Genomic DNA, 15,339 nt, shown 5'->3' with positions numbered 1-15,339 from the left:
TAAAAAATTGCCAAAAGAAAACATTGTAAATACAAAAAATAAATCACAATTTACCTTTCATTTATTTCTTGTCATAATTTGCCATATTTCTCATATTATAGAGTTTTAGTTTTACAACAGAGATGGGAATAAAAGAATAACATGAGAGACACCAAAGTCCAAACGTCATCCAATAATTATCGTAATATCAGAATACAACACCTCTAAAACCCTTGCAGCACTCCATTTCCGAAGGCAATGGCATCCAAACATTTGTTCATCAGGTAAAGGTAATACTCATTATTGGGCAGAAAAGAAGAAAAAAATAGTTGGTCTTTTCACACTGACAGCACTGCTCTTAAAGGAACTTTACAGGTTAAATTCGTGCTTCAAATTGTGTATAGCTACTACATATTATAAGCAATGTATTCTGATTTGCTTTGAATGATTACCATTCAAATCACCCTCTTTGGATCACGAGCTGCAGCCAAATGATCCTGCAAAAAACACACCATGGGAACAAAGTTACATACAAGAGTCACAAAACAGGTCCTAAAATGAAGTCATCTAGTCTTCTCAAGTGCCCTGCTGTTCACAAACTTACAACATACACAAAAATAGATGAAATACACAAGCTCTAGAATGAGGCATGCATCTAAACATATTAAAAGAAAAGGATTAGCAGATTATAAAAGGGAAAAGGCTCAAAACTGCCTTGGTCCCAAAATGTTAATGCCGTCAATATTTTGTCCAAAAATGTCCTTATTGTTCAATGAATGGAGATTACAATGAACAAGAAAATATACTTTATAATAAAATACTTGTAAAAATATAATTATATTAGTTATTTTAGACTGCTCATGAGAGAGTGCACACCACTTTCTATGTCAAATGGACAAAAAATGATGTGATTATATCTATTCAAAATTGTTTAGTGAGGTAATAGGACAGTTGCAAAGTTAAAGTGTCCTTTTAAAAATTCGGCAGAGCTCCAGTGCTGGCTTTCTGTCTTTTCTCTAACATATTCTTTTTCTAATAATGTTTTTTAAAAAAAATTAGCAATTCTTTATCTTACTTAAATTCAGAAAAAAATAAAAATGTTTCTTATTTTATCATCATTATTTTTTAGTGTTATATAAAAATAAATGAATGATGGAGATATAATATGATGCTCTATATATGACACATATTATTTGTCAAAGGTACCTAAAGTTATTTTATTTTAATTGATAAAATGAGAATAAAAAGAAAAATAATATCTCCTACATTTTTATCAATGAAAACAAGAATAGTGTTCATTAATAATATTTTAATTAGAAAGAAGATGTGTTTAAAAAGAAAAAAATGATGTATTTATTCGGAAAAGGGCATTTTTGACCCATTTTGTAACTATGGGACATTTCTGGACTGCAAGGGCATATTTGAATAGAAGTATTAAAGATAAGGCCATTTTTGAGCCAAACTATAAACAAAGGACAATTTTGTTCCTTTCACATAGTTTATGGACATTTCTGACCATTTCCCCATTATAAAATGCAGACAACTTCCATATCACCACAAGAACAAAGGCGTAGGACCACCTCTTTTTTTATTTTTGGAGGTTTGGAAGAGCATAGATAAAGAATTGTTAATGGCAACCTTTAAAATCAGGGGCACGTAAAGACAGTCGCAATTTAATGCAGATTCAAAGCAATAACAGAAAATGGAGGTGCACAAGACCCAAACTTACCGAGATAAAATCGAATGCCTTTGTATCTTCTTTCTTCGAAGTGTTCATCAAGGAAGTAGGAGTTTGCTTAGAAATGCTAGCATTGAAGATATCGGGGAGAGCTGAACCATAAACTTCAGCAGAATCAGCAGCATGACTAGCACTAGTGGATGAGTGCATGCTCCCTAATTGCTGATAACTGGAAAGCGTTGCAAGGAGTTGCTGCTGAGCAAAAATGTTTCCCATAGCATTATAGTTTAGAGCCTGAGGAGCAAATGATGGATTCAACACAAAGCCAGGAGGCAAGTTATCCTGCATAGAACCCAAAGGAAACATGGGATTTGCAATAACTCCACCAGCCTGGGAAGAAAGTATGCTATTCATGACATCATTAGAAGCCTGATGACGAGGATCAATAGTGGGCTCTTGAAATATATTCTGATAGGGGGTTGCCCCTGAGCTGCCATTCTGCTCCATGGATGACTCATTCCCATTCAAAGAGAGACTATTCATTAAATCAGGAACATCCTTTCTAGAATTATTAGGCTCCCGAGGAACTTCAACACTGGAACCAAAGATATCAAACAGTTCAGGTCCATTTCTATTATTCACCGAATGGATTTCAGTAGCATCTGATTTGTCAACCGTCATTCCAGAAAAGAGATCAGCTTCAGGCGCTTTCTCATTACTGGTGTGAAAAGAAACATCAGCAAAGGGGTCATCATCATTTTTCTTTTGGCTGGAACTAAAGCTGCTGCCCGATTTGTCTCCAAATAGATCATCCATCAGAGGGGTGGCAGAGGTGGATGCAATCTTTATTCCTTCACTACTCTGCATATTTGTTAAATTATCTGCTCCAAACAGATAATCAGAATTGTCTGTGTCTATCAAGTCAGGCATCTGGACAGCAGGGTTACAAGCATTTGCTGACCTATCTACATGAGCCACAGCATCAGCTGTTTGTCCATCATTCAGAAGACTTAAGACCTGCCCATATTCATCACATGACTTCAACTAGGGAAGATACATAATGCAATCATACATTTGTTGCAAGATGCCAAAATATGCACATTAAATGTTTTTTTCCTTTTCCTTCTGAAGCTGAGATGTATAACCCAAACTCTGCAAGAGACTTGTTTAAATGCCCGCCATTCACACCTTTATGGATCTGATGTCAGAATCACAATGGTGCATGACATGGAGGATCATGAGATAATTTGTTCTCCTAGTCATCTCTTTTACCTACAATTTTATATTTTTTGGTTAAATAAATTAGGTCTCATCACCTTTAATTGTTCCACTGGATTAACAGTTTTCTGTATCATTTGTCTACCTTTTTTTATGACAAGGGAAACCCGCAGCCGCTACCCGTTGGGTGTGCACAAGGTAAAACCCCGCTCTTATGCAATACCTCGCAAACTACATAGGAGAGGTAACCCGCACTAGGCATGCCCGGTGCGACGAGCTCCATTTTCTCTAGTTTTTTCTGAGCAGAACGATGAGATTTGAGTGTATACCCACCTTATAATATATAACCTAAGCTACAAATCTGATCAATGGCAATCAACCTTTAAACTTATAGTTACCCACTATGTGAAAGATATACAATTATCAAGTATACATGCAGATTTTGAAAATGAAACTAGAAGGCATAGAAGCAGGGACCTATAAAACCTAGAAGAATATAAGTGTGAACATAATATTAGAGCACCATGTGATAAATGCAAATTGGAGTTTCTTTTTTTCTCTCCCTCAGTGTCTTTCTCTCCATGTCTTCTCTTTAAAAAAACATTAATCTTTGCACTAATATTTGTGTATGTGTTTCTTCATTTCTATAAGAGGACGGCAAATAAATGCAGAGTGTTCATCTTGGAAATCTTACTTTGTTTGCTTTTTCTCTTAATGATGCTTGGGGAGATTCATAGCATTTTACCACAACATCTCTATTTTCAGTGAAATAAGATGCCATAGTACCAAAGTGAGCATCATCTTTTTTCCTCAAGATGGCCTCGAGGACACAGATTGCTTTCACACGAACCTGGCATAAAAGAAGACCAAGTAAAAATATGTGAACTAGTTTGAGATCAACATTAATTAGCAGAGTCTATCAGTTCAAATAAAAAAAAAGTTTGAAGTGTCAAATAAAGAAGATAAATGCGTGAGTATCTGAGCAACTTTTGAAATTCTAAGCAACAGACAAACCTGCCACGAAGGTGATTGCAGCTTTGACTCAAGGGCATGGGTCAAAGCCAAGGCATCTAATTTTGAAGCCTCGAGAAGGAAGACCTGAAGTGCATCCCGAGTTGGCTGCAGACGAACTCCACCGGAGGTTGCAATAGTTTCTAATAACCTGTCTTCTCGGGTCTTTTCAGCAGAATGTGGCTTGGTTGTTGTTTCAGTGTGAGTCCAAGTTGCAGAAGCAGGATTTGTTGAAAAGCGAGAAGTATGATTGTGAGAAGTGTCAGGTTGAGTTGTCAATGAGCTCTGAAGATTTGGACTTGTATAAGTTCCAGTATCATTCTTTTTGAGAGGAGGAGATTGTGTAAGAGTATTAAGTCCTTGTTTAATTGTAGCACCAACAACGTCACTGAGGAAAGACCTCTTATCATCATGGATTTCATAACTGGTATTACCAAAGCCTTGTATCCTGCCACCAAGATTTAGATTTTCTGTGGGAGGTTTAGTGTCTTGTGAAGAAAATAGAGCAGATAATGCTTCCTGCGCTGTTTCACGGACTGCTTTATTGAGTGCATCAGCCTTCAAAGGGTCGGGTTGACCTTTGTAGTGAATTAACTGGCGTATAGCGACTGAATTTCTTTGCATCTCCCTTGTGAATTCTGGACCAGATTTTCCGACGGCATATTTGATCACTCTGAGAGCCTGCATACATAAATAAATAAACAAGGTTGTATGTAACAATGAAATAAAGAGGGAATAGAAGATGTGTGTTACCTTTTGCTTGATAATTGGGGATTTGTGTTGGAGACGTTTGAGGATGAATTCAGATACTTCTTTAACAATAGAGGAATGTGAGGATCTAAGCAACTCACAAATCTCCTCCAATTTGTAAACAGGCGTCACTTTATCTTCATCAGAGGTCGCTCCATCGATCATCCGTGACCTCCAATACGACTCTACCGCCCTCCTGCTTGAATCCATTCAACAATTTCAGATCTGATCTTCAAATCTACGTTTAGGGTTTTTCACCCAACCCAACCCACCTCCACAATTTTATTATTATATTATTATTCTCTACACCTCCATTTTCGCCTTCATTTTTCTATATTATCATATAATATAATATCATAAATAAAATATAAAATTTAATTTTCTTTTCTCTTTCTATTTAATTTTAATTTAATAAAGATGACATAACAACTCTTTTTATTTATTTCACTCATCAATTCTTGCAATTTCTTCCAATACAACTTTTCCACCCAAAAGTATAATTACTTAAAATAAAAATAACAATTCATTGATATCAAAATTACTTGTGCAACTTTTTTTTTTTAATAATTGGCTATAGTGTTCTAGTCTGGATCAACTAACAAAAACTCATATACGTTTAACATTTATTTTAGGGAAAATTATACAAAATCACAAACATTTAGTTTATAATCTATATAATTAGGTACTATAGCTACACTTTAAAATATTATAATTTGTGGCTACAGATTTTTTAATTCTTGTCATTTGCTTGATTTGTATAATTCGTTTGTTGATTTTATAAATAAAGAATTTTGTATATGATTTATGAAAATTGATATACATATTTGTATATTGACAAGCGAAAAAACTCCCAAATGTATAAATACAGAATTTATATATGCTTACCATATTTGTATATTCGTAAGCAATAGACAAATAGAAATCTGAATAATTCCTATCTGTATAAATACAAAATTTTGTATATACTTAACCTATTTGTATATTCGTAATTTAAAGATACAAACGAGCAGAATATACAAATTATAGCCTCTATAAAAAATCGAATAATAGTTATGGAGTGCAATTATCTAAATTGAATGTAACACCCTGACTTCTTAAAACATCTAAATTAACTTGTACCTTTATGGAAAGACAATGAAAGGGGGTACTGAATTAAGAATGATGTGGTATTTCCTATACTAAGTGTTAAAAGGGTTGTATCTCAAATTTTGAAGTTAGGTAAGTGGCAAAAGAAAAGTTAGTAAGTTCCTTTTTAAAGATTTATCTTAAACTTGGGTCAAATGTCTTGGATGTTTTATCTCAATATATAAAGAGTTAGAAGGCCTATAACCCATTCTTACGAGTCTAGCTTGCAACGCACAAAACCCATATCCAATCGACATTGGAGTAAGAAGTTATGAGAGTTTTATTGCGGACTGCTGGGGCAAAATCCGGGTGGAGTCCGAATCGGGTAAAAAATGTGGTATGTCGGCTTACTCAAGGATTTAAGCCATGAAAGCATTTCCTTTCACATTCAGACCAGAAAGAAAGCTTAAGAGAGGGTTCCTATGGAGTTCTTTCATTATTAAGGTTAGTTTTTGATGATTTACACCAGTTTAGGTTGCCCCGTGCCTATAAATGTAATCTCTACACATGGCAATCATTTTTCCCTTCTATTAGCTGCGTTTGGAGCTAGTTTTTGAAGACCTAAATTCGTAGTTATTGGTGATTCTTCAAGGTTTACACTTAGTTAACTAAGGTAATTGTAGCACCCCGAAAATTCCATGACCTAGACTAAAGCCTCACATAGTGCATAATGATAACTCTAGACCTAAACTAATGTAATTAACTTCATTTGGAAGTATTAGAGCCTCAACGTCAACTTCATTTGGAAGTATTAGAGCCTCAACGTCAAGGAACGACATGACGTTCGAAAACTAGTGAATTGAATTAGTAGACGTCCTTAGGTCTTGTGAAGGTTTGGGAGTGTCGTATGAAGAGTAAAACTTATAAAAGTACTTTAAATAGGTAAAATATGTTTTAGGGATCAAAACTTCCAGTTACGATCTCCCAAGGACCATGCTAGGGTCCCTTGAGGAGGGCCCAAGTATTGGTAAGGATGCTACCAAGGCAGTGAGCAAACAACCTCTTTTTGGAGGTGCTTCCGCGTCGAGCGCCCATCACTAAAAAGGAAAAAAGGTTACCTTGCGACATGGGCTTGTCAAAAACCTCTCTGCCTCAAATTAAATTCCAGAAACAAGATTTAGAAGTGCCTCCGATGCGCAACCATGTCCCAAATTTAGTCGCATCATTTTAAAGTCGAGTTTGACTTCACAAATAGTTCTAATTACGTGAGGGGTCTTTTGGATATTTTAGGGAGGGGTATTTATTGATTTTAAGTCAATTATACATCACTTTTACCCACAAAAATCAAATCCCCAAATTGAAATCCAAAGTACTCTCACTTCTCTCTAAATATCTCTCTACTCAACCTGCATTGAAGAGCATGGAAGCTTGAAGAAAAAGACTAATTCCCCAAGTTTTCAACTTAAATTTGTGCTAAAGTCTTGATTAAGTTATGGTTTCTTTCATTCTTGGGATTTCTTTCCCCAAGAGGTCCCTTCAAAGATGTTTTAAAACTTTCCCAGATCTAGGGTTTTATTCTACACATGGGTCTTCTTGAAAAACATAATTATGAATCAATTTCGATTAATTATAATCATCTAATGTTGTTTAAGTATATAATGATGGTTAATTTTGTTATTCACTTGAGTTTCTGTTGGACCATGTTTTCCCCCAATTTCATAAAAACCTTGAATTGATATGGTGAATTGTTGAAGATGATGAATATGTCAATTGTATATATTGATGTTTGTTATGTTATTGCTTCATAGATTACCTTGTTTTATGTATTGGTTATGCATTCTTAGGTAATTGAAGTATGAAGTCCCAAGAAGGGCAAGAAGGTACGGATGTTGGTTTTTCCTTGAACTCAATTATGAATGATGAATCACTTAGATAGTAATGATGTTGTAGCTAATGTGTTGTTGTGGTGTTGATTACAAGTTCCCCTCATCCTTAACCCTATACACTTGAATTAGCTATGAAGTATGAATGTATGTTATGGTATGATGGTTATATGATCGAAAGGTAGTTCTCATGATTATAATGAATTGTTAAAGTGAAAGGTTTACTCATTATCTAGTGTTTCTAAAGTGAAAGGGTTGTTCTCACTTATGATCACCTATGAGTTATTATGTTGAGATGTTTACATGAGGGTCTAGTAATGGCTAATGTAAAATCATGAGATGACTAAAGATGATTACTAAAGGGAATAGATGCTTAGCACCGAAAGGGAACATAAATGAGATGGGGGTCATATGTTTAGTAAGTGCGGCTCCCCACATGGGTTTCCTCGCGTTTAGTAAGTCCGGACTCCCTAAGATATGTGTTGTCTTATGAGATGGAAACCCCCATATATAGCAAGTTAGGATTTTTTGTAACAATCTCCTTTACCCTTAACTATGTTCCACATAGGACTCTAGCTTAATGGATCCACCATGATAACTATGTACGAAAGGTTACACCTTAGACAAGTGTTAATCCTCTCTTTTCGGTGTAGGAGTTAAACACACGGTGTAAGGTCTCTCAAATTGAACTAAGGTGTTTAGGGCCTCACATATGTCTAAAAAGGTTTAAAATATGTTAATTAAGTGTTTTAAAGTATGCATACTTGATTTGAAGTGATTTGGAGGTCAAAAATCCAAGAACGTTCGATGACGTTCAAAAGTTAGCCTTGAGATGTGTTAGTGTATTCTAGTGTACCTTGACATGTTTTACAAGTTTTTTGATGCTCAAATTGATATTAAAGGTCCTTAACTTGTATATGATCTTATTTACGTTCGAGACGTCCAGGAACGACTCCCCAAGGACCACCAAAGGGTCCTTGAGGAGGACCCAAAGGCTGTCTAGACACTACCTTGGTAGTGTCAATCGAGGAGCAACAGGATGAGACATCACTCCATCGATGCGCCGTCGTCGATGGCCATTGATGCTACCTGCAATTTTGTTGCATGCACGCTGCCATGCTAAGGGGTGAATGGGAAATTCACCCCACGTTCCTAAATTAGTATGTACAATTTGTTTAAGTGTATTTAGGTATTTTAAGTTAGTAGGTAAGCCTTTGACCCTAATTATATCTCATTCTTCAAATTTTATCTTCCCCCTCAAAACAAAATCTCTCTAGAAACCTCCATTGGAGATGAAGCTCAAGAACGGCTTGGTTGATGGATTGTGATGGTTTCTTCATCAATATTTCGTGGACTTTTCATCTAATGAGGTTTGGTGATCCTTCATCTAGAGAGTTCCTTGAAAGGATTTCAAAGAGAATTCATGATCAAAACTCCATATCTTTAAATCTAGCCATGAGTTCTTTCTCAAATTGATTTCAAAAGCATGTTTATGATTAATTGTTGATTAGCTACCGTTTTTAATGTGATTTTCAATTTTTAAAATGAACCTGCAACACTCCGGAAGTTCCATGACTTAGACTAGATCTTAGCCTATTGAATAATAGTTAAAATGATGTTTCTAGACCTATATTAATGTAATAAACTCATTTATAAAAGGTTAGAGCCAAAACGACAAAGAAGACCTTTACTTCTGGAAACTAGCTAATTTGAACTAGTTGATGTCCCTATGTTTGTTAAAGGTTTCGAAGTGTCAAATGAAGTCCAAAACTTGTAAAAAGACTTCAAACAAATAATATGTAGTACAAAAGTTCCAAACTTCTGGTAATGGTACCCCAAGGAAGGGTCCTTGGGGAGGACCCAAACATGGGCAAGCAGGCTGCCAAAGCAGCCTACGAGAGTCAAGAACCAAGGGGCTGCTGCGCAACCCGCAGCACACACGAGGTTCACTGCCTCAAGAATTGGGAGGAAGCGCGATGCGGAGCTGTCACGAGGCTCACTGCCTCAACCCAAAAATTCAGAAAAAGAATGGGAATTGGCCCTGCGACGCGCAACCACTTTCCAGATTCGTTTAAGTAGTACTTTTGGTAATTTGACTTCACAATAAACCCATTTAAGTGAAGGGTCTTTTGGGTATTTTATGGGAAGACTATGTATTGATCTTAAGTCAGATTTAGACCACTTTTAACACTTCAAATTAGATCAAAAGAATTTCTCCCATCTCTCTCAAAAACGCTCTCTTTTTCAAACTCTATTGAAGAACAAGAAAAGCTTAAGGAAGAAGACGAAGACTTCCAGGTTTTCATTCAATTTTCATGGAATATTCGCCAATAAGGTATGAGTTTTTCACTCTTGGGATTCCTTTTTTGAAGAGCTCCTTTCAAAAATGGTTTTCAAGAATTCAACTCCTAGGGCTTTTACTCTACAAAATGGGGTTCTTCCTAACTCTCGATTTATGATTTTTGATGAAGTATAACGATTTTTCTATGGTCGATTAAGTATGTATTGTTGGGAAAGTGGATGTTAATGTTTTATTTTCGTGTGAAGCATGTTTCTTCTCTAAATATGATTTTTATTGGGTTATATTTATGTTCTTGATAACATGTAAATGTTTAGAACTATGGTTTGAATGAACTCCTTAATGACCATCTCCCTTATCCTTTAATACGAATTGGTCTTGTATATGACTTTAAGAGTTGGTATTGATAATGTTATTGAGTATTTCACTATATTGTTGGATGATTATTGTATATTGAACATAAGTTCTTGATAAAGGTTCTTGGAAGCAAGATGTAAGTCTTCTAAAGTCGTGATTACTCTATGATGCATATGTTAGCCTATAAATGATTTTACAATGCTATTGAAGTATGTATTATATTGTTGTATATATATTGGGGTATGAATATGTTAACTGTGCGATCATGATAAGCATATGATAATGCAAGTTTATGATGTTCTCTTGTATGCGTCACACAAGATGATAATGCTATGTTAATCTACACAAGATAATTATGATATGTTAATTTTACAAATGAAAGGTTGTTATGAAAGCAAATTCTCATGAAAACAAAAGAGCTTATGATCATGTTTATACAAGGAGTTAATATCCTATGACTTATGATAAGAATTATGTATAATTGATTATTTAAAGGTTATTCAAAAAGGGATTATAGCTTAGCACCGAGTGAACTAGATAGAGGTGTCCCTTCCCTATTGGAAGGTAGGTTCACAATGACTCTCATGAGATAGAGTTTGCCATGTAATGTGGAACTATGGGTCTCTTATATATCTCATAGTTTTTGAACTATGTTTCCACCATAGGATACTAGTTAGTGGATCCACCAAGAAAGTTATGTCATGTTTGGTTCTACTTTGGCCGGTAGACCACTTTCTTTCATGTGGAGTTTCATGACACCGAATTCCATGTTTAGCTCACATGGTCTAATGTCGGTAAAGGCGATTTTTCCATCAAGTAAAAATAAAGATAAGAAAATGGACATTTATTAGGGTGACTTGAGGAGTCTACTTAGTATAGATAGGGGTATGAGACTCTACCTAGACATTGCACAAGTTGACTCTACGGGAAGTTCTAGGATATTGTCTTTATGTGATATGATGACATGAAAGGTATAATGCTTATGATTCATAATGTTACTCTTATATTATGTTGGTTATGTTGATAAACATGTTATTGGTCTATACTGCTTATAAGGTGATGACTATTTATGTTACAATTCGTATAAAGCAAAGCTTACTTATATTCACCTATCTTGTTTACTTGGTTATGTGGGGTTATGGAGCTTCACATGATCATTGCACTTGTAGGCTGTTGATGAGATCATTCGTAAGTGTTTTGCCTTTTAAGTTGATTTGCACTATTGAACATGAAATGTTAATATAACTTTATGATATTATGTCTTCGATTATGGCCATGCTTTATGTTGATTGTGATCCTTATCTTGTATATGCTCTATTGTATGTGCACTAAAGGTTTTCAAATGACTTAGCATGTTTTCTATGAAATGTTCCTTTTTCATGCATGTCCTTAAATGTTTATGTGCATATATCCATACTAAGCACATGTGGCATACTAACCCCATACTTTATATTACTACAAATGTAGGGTCCGATCATTGAAGATTAAAAAGGTCGATTGAAGAACGTTGGAACTCTTTTTCCAAGGGTTAGTAGGTCCTCATGTTCGGGGATTCTATCTTTTCGTTATTCTAGTCTATGAAGACTTTAGTAGTTTTTAAGAATACACTTGATTTCATTTTATGTTCTTTGGATTCTTTTGTATTAAGGCCTATATGGCGTATTTATTTATTTTGGCTAAGTCCAGATTAACACTCTTTAGATGGTTCTTATGTGAGACAACTTTTAGACTATCACTATGTATGTTTTCGTGATTTTTAAGTATAAAGTGTAATTAAGCTATACATAGTATACAAAAGCTTTAAATTTTTCCACAATTTTAACTAATGACATGTTATGACGAATGCTAAGGAATTGTCTGAGTCATCTGAGAGGACGATGTCGCCGGTCACATCTGTGGTGTACTCTCCGAATGTGACAAACTTAGTTTCATAGCATGAGGTTGAATATCCTTAGGTTCAATGTCTCACTAAACAACGTTATATAATGTCTTGTTCATAGTTGTGAAGCACGCCACAATTATGGATGAGAGGCTATCTGATGACTATGGAAGTTCTATTTTCTTGGTAATCCTATGTCGTGCCTCTAGAGTCTTAAAATTGTGTGTCTTTTAGCATATAATCCCATTCTTGTGGTTATAGGCGATGAACACAAGAAGGAAAACGGCAAGAAGAGTAGGAGAATAGATTGCGAATGCGGAGCAACTCCCCAAGGCAATCAAGTCCCTCCTCAAGTGCAAGCTGCTGTGAATGATCAAGTTCCGATCGATCCTCCATCCATGACGGATGGTGAGGTGAGGACGTCCCTGTTCCAATTGGGCCAAGCCATCACCACTCAAGTTCAAGCTATTACGACACAAGGTAATAGAGAAGTACCTCGAGAGAACCAACACGCTAGTACTATGGCTAATCGTTTGAGAGATTTTACGAGGATGAATCCTCCCATGGTCTTTGGATCAAAAGTGTATGAAGACCCCCAAGATGCCCTTTATGAGGTCTATAAGATCTTGTTTCCTATGGCGGTAAGTACTACTTAAAAGGCTGAGCTTGCTGCCTATCAACTCAAGGACATGGCTCAGACATGGTACAATCAGTGGAAGGATAGTAGGGATTTAGGAGGTTGTCCCGTGACTTGGGAGATCTTCAAAAAGGCCTTTATTGATAGATTCTTTCCAGGGGAGCAAGGGGAAGCTAAGGTGCAGGAGTTCATTAACCTTTGTCAAGGAGGTATGAGTGTCAAGTTATACTCCATAAAATTCATTAAGTTGTCCAAATATGCTTCTTCTTTTGATTTTAATGCTAGGAATGAAATGAGCGCTATGTAACGGGCATGTCCGAAGAGCTTGAAGAAGAATGTCGTGCAGCCATGCTTCATGACAATATGGATCTTTCTAGATTTATGGTTCATGCACAACAGGTAAAGGATAGTCGTCTAAGGAAGAGGAATAGAGAATCTAGGAAGGCAAGGTCTTTTGAAAGTAGTTCTTCTAAGAGTAGGCTTGACGTTCAAGATAAGCCTAAGTTTAAGAAGAGGTTCTCAAACCAAGTCCCTTCAAATTTCTCCCAGAATCACAATGATAAAGGTTATAATCCTAAACCTCAAAAGGGGAGAAATGTTGATCCACCAAGAGAAAGACCAACTTATGGTAAGTGTGGTAAGAAACATGTGGGTGAATGCCTTGTCGGTTCTACTAGTTGCTATGGTTCAGGCAAAGGTGGTCATATAGTGAAAGACTGTCCTAATGTGAGAAGCCATGGTAAGGGGAATGGCCATCTCAGTAGCTCCAAAAAGGAACCGTTTTTATGCACTCAAGGCTAAGTGTTAACAAGAGAACTCTTTCGACGTTGTGATGGTTATGTTACAAGTCTTCTCTATTAATGTGTATGCTTTGATTGATCCCGGTGCTACCCTTTCTTTTGTTACACCTTTTGGTAGCTAGGAAGTTTGATGTACATCTCGATGTTTTGATTGAAACCTTTTCGATTTGTACCCCAATAGGTGACTTTGTGGTTGCAAAAAGAGTCTATAGGAAATGACCTGTAATGCTACCCAATAAAGTCACTCTTATTGATTTTGTAGAATTTGACATGTTTGACTTTGATATCATCTTGGGTATGGATTGGCTTCATACATGTTTTGCTTCTATAGATTGTAGAACAAGGGTAGTGAAGTTCCAATTTCCAAATGAACCCATTCTTGAGTGGAAGGGGGGAAATTCTATGCCAAGGGGTCAAATCATTTCTTGATGGGTTGTCGGATGATAGCCAAGGGCTGTTTGTACCATGTTGTGAGGGTTAGGACCTAGAATGTGAAACTCCTTCTATTGAGTCGGTCCCCGTATTAACCGAATATCCAGAGGTTTTTCCTAATGACCTTCCAGGGATTCCTCTCGAATGGGAAAATTGACTTTGACATTGATTTGTTATCGGATACGAACCCCATCTCAATTCCTCCATATAGGATGGCTCCGGTTGAATTGAAAGAATTAAAGCTCCAACTCAAAGATTTACTAGACAAGGGTTTTATTCACCCTAGTGTTTCTCCATGAGGTGCTCCTGTCTTGTTTCTAAAAAAGAAGGATGGGTCCCTTAGAATGTGCATTGATTATCGCCAACTCAATACGATCACCATAAAGAACTAGTATCCTCTCTCTCGGATTGATGATCTCTTTGATAAACTCCAAGGTGCGAGCTACTTTTCCAAGATTTACTTAAGGTCGGGATATCACTAACTTAGGGTGAAAATGAAGATGTTTCCAAAATAGATTTCCGAACTAGATATGGTCACTATGAATTTCTATTTATGTCTTTTGGGCTAACAAATGCCTCGGCGGCGTTTATGGACCTAATGAATAGATTTTCCGAGATTACCTCAACTCATTTGTGATTGTGTTCATTGATGATATTTTGATATACTTCAAGAATGAAAATGAGCATGAGAATTACTTTATGCCAATTTAGTAAGTGTGAATTTTGGTCTTGCAAGTCCTCAAGGAACACCAACTTTATGCATTTTGGTTGAGCTCTGGTGAGGGTGTAGAAGTTGATCCAAAGAAGATGGATGCGGTCAGAAATTGGCCTAGACCTTTGACTCCCACCAGCATAAGAAGTTTCTTGGGTCTAGCCGGGTATTATAGAAGGTTTGTTGATGGATTTTTGTTGATTTCTTCTCATTTGACAGCTTTGACCCAAAAGAAGGTGAAGTTTGAGTGGTTGCAAGCTTGTGAGAAAGGTTTTCAAGAGTTGAAAGATAAGATTTCCTCCGCTGCAGTGTTGACCTTAATGGAGGGTAATGAAGGCTTTTGTAGTGTATTGTGATACTTCCTGAGTGGGCTTGGGATGTGTCCTCATGCAACATGGAAAGGTGATTACTTATGCTTCTAGGAAACTCAAAATTCAAGAGAAGAATTATCTAACTCATGATCTTGAGTTAGCTGTTGTAGTTTTTGCCAAAAAAATGGAAATATTACTTGTATGGTGTGCATGTTGATGTGTTTACTAACCATAAAAGTCTCCAATATGTGTTTACACAAAAGGAGTTAAATCTCTGACAGAGAAGATGGTTAGAATTATTGAAGGAATACAACATGAGTATCCTTTA

General features: G+C 36.1%; 2 protein-coding genes across 2 annotated transcripts; one reads left to right on the top strand and one right to left on the bottom strand.

The window, feature by feature from the left end:
• Positions 1–30: 30 nt before the first annotated feature.
• LOC107017790 (protein MODIFIED TRANSPORT TO THE VACUOLE 1) lies at positions 31–4,967 on the bottom strand. The gene is made up of 5 exons (XM_015218053.2): positions 4,640–4,967; positions 3,890–4,567; positions 3,570–3,725; positions 1,709–2,674; positions 31–476 (listed from the first exon to the last, which is right to left on the bottom strand). The coding sequence occupies exons 1-5, from the start codon at positions 4,844–4,846 to the stop codon at positions 435–437; spliced, it is 2,049 nt and encodes a 682-aa protein (XP_015073539.1). The 5' UTR covers positions 4,847–4,967; the 3' UTR covers positions 31–434.
• Positions 4,968–12,260: 7,293 nt separating this feature from the next.
• On the top strand, positions 12,261–13,557 carry LOC107016711. Its single transcript, XM_015217101.1, has 4 exons — positions 12,261–12,291; positions 12,381–12,760; positions 12,915–12,965; positions 13,156–13,557. The coding sequence occupies exons 1-4, from the start codon at positions 12,261–12,263 to the stop codon at positions 13,555–13,557; spliced, it is 864 nt and encodes a 287-aa protein (XP_015072587.1).
• The last annotated feature ends 1,782 nt before the right edge of the window (positions 13,558–15,339 follow it).

Source organism: Solanum pennellii, chromosome 4 (assembly GCF_001406875.1).
Source record: "Solanum pennellii chromosome 4, SPENNV200".
NCBI lineage: Eukaryota > Viridiplantae > Streptophyta > Magnoliopsida > Solanales > Solanaceae > Solanum > Solanum pennellii.
The sequence above is the reverse complement of the archived record's forward strand: the minus strand, read 5'-3'. Positions and strand labels throughout refer to the sequence as shown.